Source organism: Megalopta genalis, chromosome 16 (assembly GCF_051020955.1).
Source record: "Megalopta genalis isolate 19385.01 chromosome 16, iyMegGena1_principal, whole genome shotgun sequence".
Lineage (NCBI taxonomy): Eukaryota > Metazoa > Arthropoda > Insecta > Hymenoptera > Halictidae > Megalopta > Megalopta genalis.
In genome coordinates, this window is record NC_135028.1 from 5,205,221 (window position 1) to 5,226,274 (window position 21,054).

At 36.8% G+C, this 21,054-nt stretch overlaps 1 protein-coding gene across 5 annotated transcripts in view; it reads left to right on the forward strand.

The window, feature by feature from the left end:
- LOC117227501 (glutamate receptor ionotropic, kainate 2) overlaps positions 1–21,054 on the forward strand; it is a 259,682-nt gene that overhangs the window by 196,565 nt on the left and 42,063 nt on the right. For all 5 annotated transcript variants that reach the window (XM_076526764.1, XM_076526765.1, XM_076526766.1 and 2 more), the window contains 2 exons: positions 15,368–15,523; positions 20,209–20,420. In XM_076526764.1, the coding sequence (XP_076382879.1) occupies positions 15,368–15,523; positions 20,209–20,420 (368 nt within the window). The remainder of the gene's footprint in view (positions 1–15,367; positions 15,524–20,208; positions 20,421–21,054) is intronic.

Genomic DNA, 21,054 nt, shown 5'->3' on the forward strand with positions numbered 1-21,054 from the left:
CAAAAAAGTTAAAAAACGAGAGCTTTTTATTTTTCTTGTCATTCCAAGTAATAGCAAAATTAAGAAAAAGCATTTTAGTCATCGTCTAGTAGACTAGTCCCTCTCTCATCTCAAAAAAATTCAAGTCATTTAGCTCAGTTTTAAAAAAGTTATTGCGTTTTAAATGGCGGTGTTTAACTTTGTTCGAATTGTTGGTAAGTGATCCGAGAAAATTCTCCGTGTGCAAAAGGTTCAAATTTTGACGAAAGAGAAAATGAACTTTCATTTATTCTCTTTTTAACATTTCTTTGCAACGTGACGAGTGTCACCACAATGAATAATTTGGCCCAAGACAGTAGCCACATAATGACGAATTTGACAATGTTGTAAAATGACGTTCCTTAAAAGGGCTTGGATTATGGCTGCGCCGGAAAAATAGCTTGTTTCGTGGACAGTGTGGGATTTGCCAAAATCTGGATTTATCGAACGCGACTCTCCTTTCCTCCGTGTAATGTGAACGACATTAGGATACATCCTGGTTGCCCTAACTAACCCGAAAATCATGATAAAGCACGAGGCACCGAGTTCACAATGTTCACATAGCAGCCGTCCCTTTGTCAAGTCTGTTTAAGGGTGTACATTTGAATTTGGCCTGGGAGTTCACCGTATGCACGGGAGTGATCACTAGTAGAATAAGTTAATAAGATGCACAAAAGTTTGAAAAACACAAAAGTTTCATGGTACATTCTTTTTACGATATAATAAAAGTACATTAGTAGAGTACAATATAATAAAAATATCTGCAATAGACATTGGACAAGTTGTGACAACGACCACTGGTTTTGTTTTCAAAAGTGAGGAATACGACATTTTTTGACTTCGGCCTTGACCGCCGTCGGATTATTATTATTCGGATATTATAGTCGGATCATTATGTTGAGTAAAATATCAATATTTCAACTGTTCCCACTCTATTGAAATTAATGAGAATAATTATAAATTATTTTTTTGGATTATATGCAGAGTTCTGCATATAATATATCTTGATTCTGAACGATCAAGAAATCGAAAAAGGATATTCAATTTAATTGAACGATAAATTGAAAACGAAAATTGTATTTTTTAAAAATTTGTTTACAAACAATTAAAACACTGCATTTTGTTTTCATATAATTTTAGTTGTCATACGCTTCTCCCACTTTTCGTATCTGCGGCGATGCTACGCGGTTAGTGTTAATTACATTAATTATAACCGAATTGCATAATCTTAAAGCTAACTATGCAGTGAAACGCTTATGCTGTGGCTCGCGGAAGCTTAACCCGAGAAAGATAACCTACGTCGCAGAGGCACCTGCGAAGACTGTTGATTTTTGTTAATTTTTCATAGAGGTCTAGTGATTTAAGTTTAAAATTACTTAAAATATAAAAAAATATAATATAAATGCATTTTATTTTTACAATAACGCCAAACCTTTAAAATGTCTAGATTAACTTAAATAAATATCCATTGTTGGTATAAAATTGACGCCTTAGAAAAGCATGCGCCTCTGAAGCGTATGGTTATCTTTTACGTACGTTGTCATATGGTTATCTTTCTAGGGTTAATGAGATTTTTGATCGATAGGTGTGTGTGTGTGGTTTATGTACAATTATCTCTAGTGAATTAGTCTCTTATGAGGAGAGTTAGTGTTTGTACGGTGTTAATGTTCGGATGATGTATCTTTTCTCAACCAAAGAATTATTTAAGAAATAATTGTGGAATATTATATTTTTTTAATTTAAGCGAGATCTAACGTAAATGATATGTACTTCGCATTATCGTCCGTATTCTCTCATTAACACAACTGACCGCTTTTGAATTGCTCGTTTATGTATTCTAATCCTTGATGAAGTAGTAATCAACGTAGCTGCGATAGAAATCATAATGCAAGGGGTTAAAGCATGAGACCTTAAGATATTCGCGGACGTGAATGCTATAGCATTCGTTTCCATTGCAATGCAAAATGACATGAACGCGTTCAAATTTATAAGCCGCATTCTCATGAATTCAATTCTATGTAGCATTTATTTTTTTGAAATTATTATGCACTTTAATGCAATGGCTAACTGGTTCATCGAGTATCTTCATTTTATTTTGTCTTTTCCCTGTATATTCAAAATATAATCATTAAAATATCATATTCTGGGCGCTCGGACAGAAAGTATCTAAACAAAATTTGAATATCACAATTAATTTAAGAATAAATCACCTGTCTACTTATGCAGCTCATTGAAATATTTATTGTCCGCGAACAAGCTTATTACATGAAAGGATATAACAATTAATATGAAAATAGAATAGAATGTACAAGTTGATTAATGAAGAACAAACAAAGTAAGTAAAGACTCCAATAAAGTGGTAATTAAAAAAGTTATGCAAGCATAATAAACGATCTGGTTCATACAGACCCAAATCACCATAGAAAGATTAAGTCAATTTAATTTTGTCGAAGTTTCGAGGTTGCTTGAACCGGCAGACTTCGATCTTGATGGATATAAAATTTACATAAGTCCTTCGTTCTCAGAGATCTAGGTTATTACAGGGTCACGATATTTGATATATTTGAATGTACCTTTTAAGGATGATGCATTTAGACATTGCTATCTAGATGTCTCCTCCAACAGTGATGTTGCAAAAAATGTCTTATATGGAACTCGACCGGTATCAAGAAACAAATACATACGATGCAACAAGCAGTTTTTTTCAATGTTACTTTTTCCGGAGTTTTCGTGGTCATCAACGTTGATTGTCATATAAGTGCATATTTTCTTAATGATATATTTTCTGTTGTTGTAGTTGTGCTTAGCAACATCACTCTTAATTATATTCTCCTGCGAAATCGTTTATCTCTTCAGTATACTTGATGCCATTGAACGGACATCCTTTAACGAGGAACCTGAAGTAATTCCACGATTTTCCAACGTCGACCGTGCTTCTTACGTGTACTTAACATGCATAGGATTTTTCCCTGGATGAGCACTGATATTCCGAGGAGAGGACCGCAGACCGGTTAACGCTAGCTAATTTTTATGGAGATTGGGGACGCTACGAATCAAAATCGCAAAGATGCAGTCAGTCTCGGTTTACCGGCGAGGAAACCCGAGTAAGCCGTGTGATCGAAATGAACAGGTCTGGTATTGGACTGTTTAACCCGAGAAAGATAACCTACGTCGCAGAGGCGCCTGCGAAGAGTGTTGATTTTTGTATTTTTGAGTACTATCAATAGTTCTCTATCTTTAGAAACACTATGAGAGTACCATGTATGACATAAAGTTTCTGGGATCCCAAAATTTGAAGATGCACAAAAGTTTGAAAAACACAAAAGTTTCATGGTACATTCTTTTTACGATATAATAAAAGTACATTAGTAGAGTACAATATAATAAAAATATCTGCAATAGACATTGGACAAGTTGTGACAACGACCACTGGTTTTGTTTTCAACAATGAGGAATACGACATTTTTTGACTTCGGCCTTGACCGCCTGTCGGATTATTATTATTCGGATATTATAGTCGGATCATTATGTTGAGTGAAATATCAATATTTCAACTGTTCCCACTCTATTGAAACTAATGAGAATAATTATAAATTATTTTTTTGGATTATATGCAGAGTTCTGCATATAATATATCTTGATTCTGAACGATCAAGAAATCGGAAAAGGATATTCAATTTAATTGAATGATAAATTGAAAATGAAAATTGCATTTTTAAAAAATTTGTTTACAAACAATTAAAACACTGCATTTTGTTTTCATATAATTTTAGTTGTCATACGCTTCTCCCACTTTTTGTATCTGCGGCGATGTTACGCGGTTAGTGTTAATTACATTACAATTATAACCAAATTGCATAATCTTAAAGCTAACTATGCAGTGAAACGCTTATGCTGTGGCTCGCGGAAGCTTAACCCGAGGAAGATAACCTACGTCGCAGAGGCGCCTGCGAAGACTGTTGATTTTTGTTAATTTTTCATAGAGGTCTAGTGATTTAAGTTTAAAATTACTTAAAATATAAAAAAATATAATATAAATGCATTTTATTTGTACAATAATGCCAAACCTTTAAAATGACTAGATTAACTTAAATAAATATCCATTGTTAGTATAAAATTGACGCCTTAGAAAAGCATGCGCCTCTGAAGCGTATGGTTATCTTTTACGTACGTTGTCATATGGTTATCTTTCTAGGGTTAAACAACGCGTCTTATTGCGGCATTGTCTTTCGCACGAAACTCTGCAGGGTTACTCTACCTAAACATTACCACCTAAATATTTCCTCCAACAGAGACGTTGTAAAAAAAAGTTTTATATGGAATTCGACTAGGGCGCGCAGCGCCAGCCGAGCTCGCCTCTCATTGGTCACTTTTTTTCGTTGATAACTCGTAAACAAAGCCGCGGATTGCATTTTCGCTAAAGAAAAAATTACTTTAAATGACCTCAGAAACCCGCTATTTCCTGATTGCGAGACATTTTTGGGACATCCTGTATAGAGTTTCCGCCACTAGTTTTCTCATTCTGTAAGATATTTCCTTTAACGTTATTTAAAATTATTTCGTCGTTGTTGACTCGTTTCAGGCTTCTGGTTCTGGTGATTTTGTCGCCACATGTATGTCTTTCCAGCACTGTCCTCACCTGAGTTTGTTTGCCGTTTCTGAACTAAGTATACTCTTTAAGATATAACTATAGTTTCCAATTTCGCTCTATTCTTGTCTTTGATATGGCATGATTCACCTCATTTGAAAAAAGTTCCTGCGGTTGTAAAAATTGTTCCCAAGCAGAGGTAGTTGATCTATCACATGGCAATATTTTCGTTTTCTCGGTATTAACTTTGATCTCGTTTTCTTTACAATACACATCCAATGTTTCCAGTTTGTCGACGAATAACTAAAATACGAAATCTCAAAAGACTTCACGAACATTGTCATTATGTTTTCGACTTAATCACATTATTAACACGTTGACTGCCGCGTCACCCGTATTCGGGTGACAGCAAAAGTTCTCATCAGGCCACGTCACCCGGGTGACGCTGATTTGACTACTTACAAAGGATTTCCGAAAATATTTCGACGTAGGTAATGAAACTAATATTTCGACATAGGTAATGAAACTATTGAATTCTTATAAAAATGGTTTATTAAAAAAATTATCCGCGGTGTATAACATTAAAACATTCTCTGCAAAGTCGAGGTTGATCAGGACAGCTTGGACAAAAAGTTGTTTGTTTTTTCAGATATGCTCGTGCCTCTGATCGGTCCATTTCGTATCTTTTATTTGAACCGTAGCTTCCTCGGTATCATCAACATTTCTTTCTTCTTCCATGACCAATTCTCGTAAAATCTCGTCAATAGTATCTTCATAACATTCATTATCACTAAGATTATATTTATCAGTCTCCAAATCAGAATCTGACGATGTAATTTTATTTATGCTTCTCCTTCCGGGCAATCCGATCTCTTTTCATTATTGAAAAAAAATAAGGGCAGAGATTTTAAGTTATACCCTTCGGTACTCGGCAAAGATTCCAACTGTTCATGCAGGAACAGAAACAGATATGAATTAACAGCGCACGCTTCCTATAGCGGCACGGGTGGCCTGTAGGAGATTTTGTTGTAAATACGCGTGGCAGTCAACGTGTTAAACGAAGAAATATACATTTTTATCTCGTAAGTTACGTCAAGATTATGGTTTTGGCCAATTACCTCATTGATCTACAAGATAAGAACGTATTTTTTCGTTTAATAATTGTAATAAGTCGAAGATAATATGACAATGTTCATAGAGCCTTTTAAGATATCGTATTCTAGTTATTCGTTCCCGTCATGAATAAAATTATAATTAAAATTATCGAAAAAGTCAACGAATTCATCCGTTTTATCTATAAAAAAAAAAAAGAAATGGAGAAATATTTGAAAATCGACAACGGTACAGTAACGATCTGTAGACGTCTGCATCTGCAGAACGATTCGCTTCTCTCGACAAAGGAGCTTCGAGGAGGGCTGTCGAAAAGGACGGTTAATTGGAAGTAGTATCTTATCTTTTCCATTGAAAGAAGGTTTACTCTCTCTCTTCACGGGTGAGTCCCTCGGGGACAGATTGATACACACCGTTACGGAGCCAGGGACTGGATGAAACAGTAGCTGCAGCATCCGCAGACTATTATTGATTTCACAGTCTGGGGCCATTATCGTCAACGTAATCCCGCCGTAGGCGTCGAAGCGCGACAGTTGACGGTGGATTACGGGCCGATGTCTAAGTATCGATATGAAATACGATATGGAGTGGCCTGCCAGTCAGTCAAGTTCGACCACTGGCTGACGGGACGATGAGCCGGGCCGGGCCGTGGCTGCTGCCCGAATGATTGAAATTATCTTCATGACTGACATCGCGATCATGTTCGCCGGTTGGTGTTATGCAAACGCGCCGCGAACCGCGCGCACGCGCCTTCCCGTCGAATGCATGATCAGTGTGTCAAAATAATTCATTAAACATCCCCTTTAATTATGCATGGTGTCACCGTCGCGCCTCGACGCGCACCCATGGGTCGTTCCGACAGTTTCAATTGAACCGACGCGTGCGACGCGGCGCAACAATGTCGCGTGCCGTTACCCGAATTCGAATTCGTTGAATTGTCGTCGCCAGTCCGACGGACTTACGTAAATATCGAAGGTAATAACGGATTAACAGAGGCGCGGCCCAGCGATCGGCGAAGAAATATTCGAATTTACGTTGCTGATTAAAATGCTCATCAGCGGAACGAACGCGTGCTGTTCTTTTTAAACATAAATAAGCCCCGCGATACTAATGAGACGCCGTATCGGAACCTTTTAATCAAAAAGGTCGATTAATTTAGGAAATAAACGCGTCCCGCACGTGAACCGTTCAATTTTCAATGTATTCCTGCGAGCGGTGTATTTATTAAGTGGAAATTTCGTGCATTCACTTCAGATTGAAGCGTATTTATGGATAGTAAATTTGTTTAAATGCGAATCAATTGTTATTAAAAATGCGGAGCGTGTAAGTAATTTTATTTATGTGAAATAAAAATGTTCCAAGTCAATTCGAAGGAAAATTAATGGAACAAAAATATGTATTTTCTCTTTTGATAACTTTGAACGGGTCGGAAATAGCGTAACAATGTTCTGAAATTTTTCTAGCGTTCTCGGCGTTTTGTATTTCGTCCACATATTTTCCTCGTAAGTGCATATATAAAATCCGCGGTCTATTTATCATGTGACAGATTATTTAACAAACATTCTGTCATTAATGGTAAGCACGTTCGCCCTACGAAAATCTCTATCAAACTCCGAACAAAATGGAATTGCCATTAAAATTTATCAAACTTTTTATTACATCGAACTGTAGAAAATCGTGAATTCGTGCAGGCAAATGCATAATATAGAAGTTCTATTACGAAAGTTCTGGGAATTTATGTACCTATTATAAAAGTTTCGCGGAATTAATAATATTGTGTGCTCGGAGAACGATGTTCTTTGATAACGATTTTCCGCAGGTGCGTTTTAGATGTCATGCAGAATCGATTTGCCAGTTTGCTTGCACTTTCCATGAACACCGCGCACTTTTTAGGTACGTCTGATCGCAATTTTACTGGTTCGCGTTATGTCGAGAACCAGCTGCGACCGAGTTAGACGAACGTTCGTAATTAAATTCCGGATACGTCATACGCAAAATCACGTTCGCGTGGGTAGGAAATGTACTCCCTTGTTCGACTACTCGAAACGGGATGTTCGAGCACTATGATACTTGCCGAATATGTTTCCATGTAGAGCCACTTCCCTTCGGACTACAATAAATTCTCCCCAATTGACGCTCAGCTTGAAAATAAAAATGGACAATTCGGGAAGAGAAGATACGATTATTCGAGTCTCGCGGCTCATTTTTATAGTTGCCGGTTGTCAACAATTATGAAAACAAAAGTGCAAGGCTCGAATAATCGCATCTCCTTCTCCCAAATTGTGCATTTTCGTTCTTTTGGAAAAAGATACGCAGTTTTATGTATTCACTTAAAAATCCAACATTGAAATTGTTCGCATCGATTGCAAGAAACGGGAGACAAATAGGGACATACTTTTCTTCCTTTTATAGTTCTTTCAATATGTCTCCCTAATTGACGCTCAGATTGTCCACAAAACTGGACGATTTGGGAATAGAAGATACGTTTATTCGAGCCTCGCGGTTCGTTTTTATAATTGCCGGTTGTCAACAATTATGAAAACAAAAGTGCAAGGCTCGAATAATCGCATCTCCTTCTCCCAAACTGTGCATTTTCGTTCTTTTGGAAAAAGATACGCAGTTTTATGTATTCACTTAAAAATCCAACATTGAAATTGTTCGCATCGATTGCAAGAAACGGGAGACAAATGGGAACATACTTTTCTTCCTTTTATAGTTCTTTCAATATGTCTCCCTAATTGACGCTCAGATTGTCCACAAAACTGGACGATTTGGGAATAGAAGATACGTTTATTCGAGCCTCGCGGCTCATTTTTATAGTTGCCGGTTGTCAACAATTATGAAAACAAAAGTGCAAGGCTCGAATAATCGCATCTCCTTCTCCCAAATTGTGCATTTTCGTTCTTTTGGAAAAAGATACGCAGTTTTATGTATTCACTTAAAAATCCAACATTGAAATTGTTCGCATCGATTGCAAGAAACGGGAGACAAATGGGAACATACTTTTCTTCCTTTTATAGTTCTTTCAATATGTCTCCCTAATTGACGCTCAGATTGTCCACAAAACTGGACGATTTGGGAATAGAAGATACGTTTATTCGAGCCTCGCGGCTCATTTTTATAGTTGCCGGTTGTCAACAATTATGAAAACAAAAGTGCAAGGCTCGAATAATCGCATCTCCTTCTCCCAAACTGTGCATTTTCGTTCTTTTGGAAAAAGATACGCAGTTTTATGTATTCACTTAAAAATCCAACATTGAAATTGTTCGCATCGATTGCAAGAAACGGGAGACAAATGGGAACATACTTTTCTTCCTTTTATAGTTCTTTCAATATGTCTCCCTAATTGACGCTCAGATTGTCCACAAAACTGGACGATTTGGGAATAGAAGATACGATTATTCGAGCCTCGCGGCTCATTTTTATAGTTGCCGGTTGTCAACAATTATGAAAACAAAAGTGCAAGGCTCGAATAATCGCATCTCCTTCTCCCAAATTGTGCATTTTCGTTCTTTTGGAAAAAGATACGCAGTTTTATGTATTCACTTAAAAATCCAACATTGAAATTGTTCGCATCGATTGCAAGAAACGGGAGACAAATAGGAACATACTTTTCTTCCTTTTATAGTTCTTTCAATATGTCTCCCTAATTGACGCTCAGATTGTCCACAAAACTGGACGATTTGGGAATAGAAGATACGATTATTCGAGCCTTGCGGTTCGTTTTTATAGTTACGAATTGTCAACAAATATAAAAACAAGCCGCAAGGCTCGAATAATCGTATCTCCTCTTCCCAAATTGTCCATTTTTATTTCCAAGCTGAGCGCCAATTAGCGCCCATTATAAATAATCGTAGTGTCGTCTATATAGCCCATCAATGTTTATAATTTTCCAATGTCAGATTTTCAGACAATCCACTTTCAAACAGCTCTAACTCAATCTGTCTTAAATCATTCCCAACTATTTTTCCTGGGACAAGTATTAAATTAATGTTAGCACATTGACATACTCATGACCACTGTCACAAATGTATGGCGTACACGATTTCATGATTTACGTAAACGTATAATAATATATTATAATATATAATTAATAATAATTATATATAATTATATATAATAATTATATAAATATAATTAATAATAATTATATATTAATAATATATACACATATAATAATTATATATTAATAATATATACACATATAATAATATATAATTAAGATGATTAAAGAAAGAATGAACTTGCTGCTCGGTTTTTATCGCTCTCAATTGATACAGAGAATTTTTATTTTGCACAAAAGTCCGCAGTCTGTACATTCAAGGGACCAAAAATTCGTTTTGCAACAATTTTTAAATGTCTCGTAACAGAGATACATTGCATTTAATAAATTATTTTCGTTACGAAGACAGGTATACAAGGGGAAAGATGGTCGCAAAGCTGTTAAACAATAAAATACAAAATGAAGCAGTGTGTGACTTCTTCCATTGACCAGAGAAAAATTCGAACGACGCACAGTGGGCAAAATTAAACAAATTCGTTGCTTCATATCTATTCAAAACTATGTGTATGGCGTGTTAGGAACAGAATGATCAAAAAATTGAGCAGGAGATTAATTTCAAGCGAGTTCTCCGAGCGAATATTAGGAAGATCAAATAGTACGTTAGTTCTAAACGCAGCTTGCTCACATTGTCTGATGAACAAAAGGCCACTTTACGAGTGAATTCATTTATTTTCATAGAAAATTCATTTATTTTCTATAGAAAATGATTGCCAGGGATTATATGATTCTAATTAATCTATAGAAATTTTATAATACTTATATGGAATATAATAATTGACCCGAAATGAAATACTTAAGTTCGATTTATTTTTCTAAACTTCAAAATAAGGTTTTAAAAAAGCGGCTCAAAATATCCTGGGATTCCTATTCCGATGTATTCATCAGACAATATATTTTGATATTATATAAACATTTTTCGCGAAAAGTTGCGGTTGTCAGAGTTATTGAACGAAATATGCAGCCCACATACGCGAAACGATCGCTACGAATCTTCAGACACTGAGGCAAAATGAATGAAAAAATCTTTCGGACAAAAGTTACTCAGTATTCAACTAACGATAAATTTTGTTCATGAAAATCAGTATAACAGCTTTTATTCGATAAAAAATGAAGGTGACAACAACTTTCTTTAATGAAATCATATAATTTTTTGTATGCAAGTCAATGCATTTCTATATATTTTCTTTGACAAATTGTTAAGGCACTTTGGTCGAAAATTGATTGATAGCTTAGAAGTTATGATTTTTGTCCCGAACGCCCATAAAAACGCTTCGCTGTGCGACGCGTCAGAATCTAAGGAATCGTTCTCTCTACGAAAACATTTATTATGGACGTGATTCACACCATATGTGAACAATTTCTGGCAATCCTGACGAGGGCGAGTAGCATTATTGATCGTAGGGACGATTGGCTGAAATCGCGACGAACCGAAGGAGGTTCGAGCGAAATTGTCCAATTTCTCGGCCGCGAAATCGGTTTCTTCCGTCGGGAATCCGACGACGCGTGTGTAAACGGCTCGTTGGATCGGCAATAACGGCGATGTTTGAATGCGGCGTGTCCAGCGACTCGATGCGACTGCCACCCCGCGCCGGACGTGTACGAAAAGCTCGAGATAATTCGTGTTAAATCGTTTCGCACAGTTCCCTTCGTCCCACCCGGACCCGACACCTTCCTTTCGTTGCTCGCAACCACAGTATCGGACGGCGAAGTGCCTCCGCGACGACGTCTATTGCCGCCGGAAATGGAAACGTTGCTGCGCAAATAATATCGCCCTTCATGATAGGTCCGATTCGATACAAAAACCTGCCGGCGCAGTGCAACGATTTGACCGATCTCGGATGATTCGCTTCTTTACGAGTCCGATGGATTCTGCCGAATCCCTTGCGATTTATACGAGCACTCGTAAAATATTTTCAATTTGAATAACGCAGGGGGAACATCGCGAAAACGGTATTACAAACAGCTGAAAATATTGTTGTTGCTTTGTGAAGCGACACCGATAAAAATGGAGCAGCGGAGAGGACGCGCGAAGTTACGATTCCAGCAGTGCTGCTGCAGAAAATATATAAAGTTGCTCCGAAAAATTCGGTGTTACAGTCTGACGTATTTCCGTCAATTTCGTCGCTGTAACATTCGTTTCCGAACTACGATGGTACGCTCTAATATAAAGAACAATGAAGGTTTTACGCTCGAAATTCATTCTTTTGCAAATTACGTTCAACATTTTTTTTTCAGGACGAATTGACTCTTCTACAAATTTAATTTCTTCTTTTGCAAATTAAATGCATTCTTTCCCAGCACAAATCGACCAGTTTGCGAATCAAGTTCTTCCACTTTGTTTTGTGTGTGTTGAGCTACTATAATATAAATGAAATCCAATGTACATTTGTTGTCTTGATATTTGAAATTTAATTGTATGCGAGCAGCAAAATTGAATCGATACAAGTGCTTTTTGAGAAAAATGATAATTTAATTATACAATTTCTCTAGGAAATAAATGAAATTAGCGGTATATGATCATTTACATTTATTTATATAGCTTTTCAGTTATACAATTACACTTTTCACTCGATTTTGCACCAATACAAAGTGAGATTGAAAATTAGAAAATTTAAGTGGACTTACTGTATTGTCCACGAACCCTTGACATTTAAAGCGGCTATAATATTCTTCTTGGTGTACTCTCAACTAGATTTATGTAAACTTTTTGAAAGATTGCATACCATTGTTGTTCAATACTTTCTTATATTCCTTACTCAAGTAGTAGTTCATCCAAATTACGCGATAAAGAATCATATACGTCTTGTAGTACAGTCAATCCTCTCCAATTATCGTTCAGCTTGTAAACTGCAGCTTTGAAGTTCTAGAGCTTCTAAAATAAACAATTTGACAAGAGTAGGTACGGTTATTCGAGCCTCGCGGATCGTTTTTGTAGTCGCCGATTGTCGATAACTATAAAAACGAACAGCAAGCCACGAATAATCCTATCTCCACTTTCCAAATTGTCCATTTTTGTGCAGAATCTGAGCGTTAATTAGGGAGAATTTGTCCGTAATCGCAGTCAATAAGTTCTTCGACGTATTCTTAAGAGGATTATGTGGAGATGAAATATTTGTTTGTAACATGTTCGTTACACGTATTCGAGTTGCGGTCTCGTTAATTGCTTGCGCATCGATCTTGTGTTCCCCCCGTGTAACAATCAGCTTGATTGTTCTTCGATTTGCATTGATCATTCCAACGCGCGATCATTGCCTTACCATTGATTGGTCCAGTAGCATCCACCAGTCCGGCTGTTTCGGAACTTTATGCTGAATTTGCATAATGTATGCCGTTGCAACAACGAAATGCAATGTGTTATTAGTAGACTGCAGATCTTATTGCATTTATGACAAAGAAGAGTAGTTGCAATTCGATGGTCAAGGAAGCAAGATTATCTGCTACCAAAACTCAGATTTAGTCTTATAATATAATTATAATAATTCATTCTATACAAACGAGAATTTTCCTGAAAACGTTCAGCATCGATATTTTCGACAAAATTGAAATTAAACGAGAAACGACATCGGTTTATTTCTTACACAAATACACATGTATTGAAAAATTAGTCCAACAAGTACAGTGCGGTTTTTATGCATTTATGACAGAAACGAATGAGTGAACTACGAAACTGCGAGGAGCATGAACCTTTTCGGTGCTGACTCGAATGAAATCTGAACAGTGGAACAGATATCTACTTTTCAAATGAACGATCAATTATATGAATGTCATATATTACATACTCGCATTATAAACCATATAAAGGTCATGCTGGATAAAATATTTCATATACATCACGAATTAAACAATGTGACTCTCGCTCGTACCACGAACGGACTAAACGTTGGAAAGGTTAACGTCGTTAATAAAAGAAATGCCTTTTTATCGAAGATTTCCTTCGCGAAGTTAACGCTAAAAATGTTTATTTTGCACAAAAATCCGCCATCTACTGGCAACCGAGCCAGTACAGTAAATTCTCGCTAATTGACGCTCAGATTTTATACATATAATAACGAAAATACAGCTTTAAAATACAATTTTCCCTAATTGACACTCGGATTAACAAAAATGGACAATTTGGAAAGAACAGATACGATTATTCGAGCCTTGCGGCTCGTTTTTCCAGTTGTTGACAATCGGTAACTATACTTCCGGAATTACGGTAATGTCTCTCTAATTAAGGCTCAGATTGTCCACAAAAATGGACAATTTGGGAAGAGGCGGTACGATTATTCAAGCCTTGTAGTTTATTTTTGTAGTTATAAATTGTCCTCAATTATAAAACCGAGTTGCAAGGCTCAAATAATCTCCTCTTCCTATATTATCCAGTTTAGTGGACAATCTGAGCATCAAAATGGACAATTTGGGAACAGGAGATACGATTATTCGAGCCTCGAGGTTTATTTTTATAGTTATAAATTGTCCACAATTATAAAACCGAGTCGCAAGGCTGAAATAATCTCCTCTTCCTAAATTATCCATTTTAGTGGACAATCTGAGCGTCAAAAATGGACAATTTGGGGAGAGGAGATACGATCATTCGAGCCTCGAGGTTTATTTTTATAGTTATAAATTGTCCACAATTATAAAAACGAGCCGCGAGGCTCGAATAATCGTATCTCCTCTTTCCAAATTGTCCATTTTTGTGGAAAATCCGAGCGTCAGTAAGGGAGACATTATTGTACAGTAATGTCTCCCTAACTGACGCTTAGATTGTGCAGAAGAACGGACAATGTGGGAACAGGAGATACGATTACGGGTCTTCGGCCGAGGCGAATAATTTTTTATTTTTTCTTCTCTGCAAAAAGAAGCGAAACAATAGGTCTACTTACGCAACCTCGAAGAATTTATCCCTTATCGCATCCGACTAAAATCTTCCTAAAACAATAGGTCAGACTGTGAATGTGTTATCGCGACAAAACTATTTGCTGCATCGATCGTCGAAAGAACGATTTCTTCCGTAGCTTTATAAAGTTGATAAGATCGCAACAGTATTTATACGTGTTAATGTTCCAGGTTCCATGTTTACTATACAGTAAAATGTTGCTAATTTTTTTCCGAATTTTCCTTCAGCTTTTCAAACGAAAATGGACAATTTGGAAGAAGGAGATGCGATTATTCCGGCTTTGCACCATGTTTTTATAATCGTTGGCAATTCGTGACTATAAAAATGGACCGCAAGGCTCGAATAATCGTATCTCCTCTTCCCAAATTGTCCATGTTTGTTAATCCGAGTGTCAATTCGGGAAAACTATTTTAAAGCTGTATTTTCGTTTACGATTATCGCTCCGAATTCGGGGTTAGTTACCGCCGTTCAACTAAAAAATAGTCAAATATTTTTGTGGAAGTCCGAAACCGTTGCGTAAAAAGTTCCGTCGGCAAAGTGTACAAAGCGGATTCATTGGCGTTCGCATGAAATCCACAAGCCGGAAATTAGAAGTTAGAACGAGGAGCGCGTTCAGAGGGAAAGTTTCCGCGGCACTTAGGCGACAGCTTCGAAATATCTTTGATGCGGCCACCGAATAATATATCACGTCCCTCATTGTTGTCAGGCGCAATCTTCCACGAAGGCGACGAGGAGTACGAGGCTGCGTTTCAAAAGGCGGTGTACGAGGTGGGATTCGAGCACGCAGCGCCCGCATTCGAATTGAAGCCCGTCATAAAGAAGGTGGCGGTTAACACCGACAGCTTCAGGACCGCCGCAGCGGGTTCGTATGAATTTCCAATACCTGTTTAGAAGTAATTTGATGGAGGCGGGCGAGCTGCCGGAGAACCAGCCGAGGCCAGCTATTAGTACAACTAATGAACCAATTAATGGCCGTACAGGCGAGCCGGAACCATTCGATCGGGAAAGCGCGACGTCGCGCGTCTTGATTAATTGTACGGGTGTCGAGGGGGGAGCGGTCGGGCGTCAATTACCAGCGAACAGTATCGCTGGTAAATAACTATGACGCGCTCATTTCGTTTTCGTTCCATTTTCTCGGTCCTCCATCGGCGCCTCGGCTTTCGCTCGTCCCGATATCGCGATAAATTTCGCGTTAACTCCTTCCCAGGGAAGGGATGGAGCCGGTAATAAGTGCCAAGCGGTTAGGATCGCTCCCCGCCTTTGCCACCCCAATAGAATTTCATATTGAAAAGACTCCTCTTTGCGCCGTGTCTCTCGGACCAATAATAAGATCGCTTTTCTTTCTCTAATTGGAATACACTCGACTTTTAATATTTACCCCCAATCCCCGTGTCATCCCTTTGTTACAAGATCAGCGACCCGAGAGACTGAATTTCTTGCGTCGAGCACTCTTTTCCAGGCCACGATAAGTTCAGACTTATTAGAATGGAAGTTTCCTAGAAAATATTGAATATCGATAGCAGTATTATTCGCGTTTTAAATAGTTACTTGATTGGAAATATTCAGGGTACATTAGTCTGTTTACTGGGTATGTCGAAATAGTTCATTATATCAGGAAAACGATTCCAATAGGCGTGACGAACTTTTTCGACATGTACGTTTTTTAAAGTAATATGCGGAGCGCATTACGCTTTACGTCGTTCTCGCCCATTGAAGCCTAGCGTGACCATATGGTAACACTTCGATTTTGCACAGTTTAATTTCGAACACCGTTACAAGGTTTTTTATATTTATGCTCGCGCTCATAAGTCATATCTTCAGTATCGTAACTGTCCAATGACTTGTGAGCAGGAGTGCAGTAAATTAAGGGTGTCATTCCTTGGGCAAATGTCATCACTCGTCGTCCTTCTTTGATGCCAAAACCATCGAGATTAATCACAAGACATTTCATTTCATCCATTAAATACCATATAAATCTTTAATAAATATTTCACCGCGAAATAATGATTTCAATTTGTTTAATTTATTCTTTGCTACATTGGAAATATTTGATTTATATATTTTCTATGAACTGAGTGTTTCCTTATCATTTGTGTGTGAAATAAAAGATATGCAATGCGACTTAAGAAAATTAAGACGACCCCGATTTTTTATCGAAAAAATAACAATTCTTTAAAATTTAATATTTCGTCGTATAGCAAACAGAGAACCGATAAACATTTGTTCGAAACATCTTTTTGTCGGATGAACAGAGTGCGCGAAAAAATGTGGGAAACAGTTTATGAAACACTCTGCATGTAATATAAATTATAAAATATTTTATCAATATAAATAATGAACAAATGAAATTTTGTTATTACTTTGGAACAGATTTGGAACAGATTTAGAGATGTCAAAAAGAATAAATTTTGGTGTATGTACAAGAGTCATCGGACCACAGGTTTCTTCGCATAATAACAATTATACTATTCAAATTAACACAACATTTCAAATTATTTTTCACCAATCAATCGTTAGATGAGATCGTAGAAGAAATAAATTACTACGCAAGATATATTCTGAGACCATAACAAATATCTAATAATTCTATTTGACAAACTTCAAACGATTTGTATAAGGATGAATTGTCGGTTTTTACCGAAATTGATCTCAACATGGGTACAATATCACTTAAACAAGAATATTAGTCGTAAAAGCACAATAGTATAGAATTGTTTTCTAATATATTCGCAAGAAAAAGATTTATCCAAATATTCTGAATACTGCAATTAAAATCCCTAATCCAACAGATAAACAAGTCTTGCTTACATTAAAATAAAGTATATTTATAAAACAAATAAAAAAAAATCATGAGCAGTGTTGCCTATTTATTTTTTTAATTAGAGTTTCCATTTTCAAGCGCTTTGCTGCAGAAATATGCCGGACCTGTTATGCAACGGTATTGAAGAAGTAATCGGAGCGCTAAGAGATAAGTTTGCAAATCCATTTACATCACAGACTTGGAGGTTTTGAACTTTTGAATCAGGATTATGTTATTCGCATTCCCCTCTTTGGTATCACATTGCATCAATAGTATACTACTACTATATGTATAGTAGTAGTTTATGGTATTATTTTGGACGAAATTATAGTCATTTACTGATAGGATATGAAATATCCATGTTCGCTGTTCATTCACTGGCAATCATTACGATCTCTCACCGAATGTATGAACACTTAATAATATCGATAAAGTTACAAAAGCAATATTTTTCCTTAAAAGAATTTCTGAACTATAATATTGCACAAAGAAACGTATCATAATTTCATTGGACGCGTCATAAAATGCATATTACAGATTTCAAATCACAATACCTATCTTGACCGTATCTGCCAATCAACAATGTGCAACAAATTATAAACAAAAACAGAATAGCATCTGCAAGACATCTATAACTGTATCATAAGGCTACTCTTTTTATATAATACATGAAACGTTGATTCACACTGGGGAATGTTCGTCAATTAAACAGAACACTCCAGTATCGAATAAAACTGCTTGTAAAAATCATTGTCTCGGCAACTATCGAAGGTCCTGTTAAAATAAATTGGTAGCTGGTGATGTTTGATCAGTTTCGAGAATAAATCGGCAATGCAGCGATGTATCAGACTTAAAAATTGCTCTGTTTGCTTTCTAATGGCGCCTCTTCGCTCACAATATACTCGCGACAATTTCTTATTTATTGAATGAAGTTATTATTTTCAGTTCATTACTACAGAAATTGTCCGAATCGTTTGTACATCCATTGAACGTAAAAGTAACTTTATTTTTCTTCCGGCAGTAACAATGCTGCCAAACCGCACAAAAGCTACAACCAATCCGTTCTACACCATTCTTTCCCTCTACATCATTATTGTAGCTTTCCCCGCAGGACCTGCAGAACCAATCTTCTTTACATTTCTCACTTGTTGAGAAATACAATCTCGGCCATAAGAAATACATGGTATTCTTGTGAGAAAAAATATTGCAATTTCAATATTATATTTACCTTCCAATCTTTTACGTGACATACAATTCAAGAATAGAATGAAAAATACTCGATACGAACAAAACGCATCCTATTGCTTCTCCAGAGTTTAAGTATGATTCGGGAGACTTTTCGTGTACTTTCTCGCACGGGTAGAGAAATTGCATTCCGTTCGAAAAAATAAGCATCTAGTAACTCGTTAGTAAAATGTGCAGATCGAAGTATTACTTAACTCGATCAATAAATTCGATTTGCGAAGAAGTTGCGTGCTTACATGAAATTACTGTTAGAAATCGACGGCAAACCACCAGTTACGGTAACGTGTTGGCAAGTACAGTAAATTTTCTCCAATTTTCTTCCAGCTTGTAAATAAAAATGGACAATTTGGGAAGAGGATTGAGTTGAGAGGAATGAGTCTCGCGGCTCATTTTCACAGTTGCCGATTGTCAGCAATTATAAGAACAAGGTGCGAGGCTCGAATAATCGCATCTCCCGTTTCCAAATTAACCATTTTTGTTTACAAGATGAAGGTCAATTACAGAGATTTTACTGTGCTCACTTTAAATAATACACTTTGTTTCAACAAAAGTGGCTTCCATAAAATTACTATTAAAAATCAACAGTGCTTGACTGTTATAGCAACTCGTTGGCAAAAATGTGTAACTCAATGTACCAATAATTTATGATAATAGATGTATGAATATCTGAAAAAGGTTGCTCCAATAAAATAACTTAGAAATCGGACATTTCTTACGCAATAGCTCAATATAGTTTTTGCACTCCAAATTAATTCTTTTGCAGACCATATTCTCCCTTTTTCACTCAAATTTCATTCTTTCGTAGATCGTATTTCCATTTTCGTACTCCAAATTAATCCTTTCGTAGGTCATATTCACCTTTTTGCAAATCAAATTAACCCTTTCGCAGGTCTCATTCACCTTTTCGCAAATGTATTCCACCCTTCTAGAAATTAAATTCACTTATTTCTAATTATCATAATAAAATCCATATAAAATTTCATAAATAACTATTGAAAACGAATGAAGATTAATTATTCGCAATGAAACTTGTATTATTTCATAAATAACTATATTAATTCCTAATGAACACAAAAACGTGATAAAAGACGGTCGACTTTGCTCTGCGACAGGATTAATTATTAAAATGTAAACACGATCTCCAAGATTACTTTGTAGCGTAGAAAGCTGGATATGGTCTACAGAAGGATTAATTTCGAGCGCAAAGCCCGTCGTTGCAAATAAAGTAATTCTTGTCGCTCGGTCGCGAAATAAGTAACGGGGCAAGGGGTTAATATTTTCCACGGTAACAAAGAAACGCAGAAACATCACGGGCAAAGTTTTTAGCAGCAAACCGCGTTACGGTGTAGCAATCTTGATTTCCGTGTAGCTTGCTCTCAGTTTACTCGTAACCGCTTACGTGGCCACCCCTTCTCAGCCAATCTCGAGGGCGCTTCATTTACACAGTTAATGCGATGTAACTTGCGGAACGGGCAATGCGGAGGACACCTTTAACGTTGCAGCTTGCGAGCTCATCAAGGAAGGTGTGGCAGCAATCTTCGGCCCTTCCAGTCCCTATACACACGGCATCGTAGCGAGCACCGCGGCACGTTTCGATGTCCCGCACATCGATTATTTCTGGCGACAAAACGAGGAACTGCAGGTCGACCAGGAGGAGAACAATCGAACGTCGATGACCGTTAACGTGTTCCCCGATAGCGATATGGTCGGCAAGGTAAGCGGAAGTTTCAGTGATAGTCCTAGATAAATTAACTGCGGGGTGTGGGATCGAGGAGCTTCTAAGATAGCCTGCACCCTAACCCCATGTTTTGAGAAATTATGGTAACCCTCCAAAACAGTGATATTGATTCGGATAATAGCCATTTGAGAAAGCTTTGCGCAGTTTTTCCTATTACACTGTATTCTCTACCGATCGTCCTGTAAACAAAAATTTGTGAAACATGATAATTTAATTATACAATGGCCCTAGGGAATGAATTTGGTGTAATTTACGTTTATTTTTATTTAATAAGCGTACACAAAAGTTTTATTGTATATTTTATACAGCTTTCCATTTATACAATTACACTTTTGACTGAATTTTGCACCAATATAAAGTAAGATAGAAAATTACAAATTTAAGTGAATTTATTGCTTTGTCCATGAACCCTTGACACTTAAAGCGGCTGTAATTCTTCTCGGTGTACTAACAACTAGATTTATGTAAACTTCTTGAGGGATTGCATACCATTGTTGTTCAGTAATTTCCCATAAATCCTTATCCAAATTACGCGATAAAGAATCATATTCATCTTGTAATTATTTTCCTAGTACAGTCAATTCTCTCCAATTGTCTCTCAGCTTGTAAA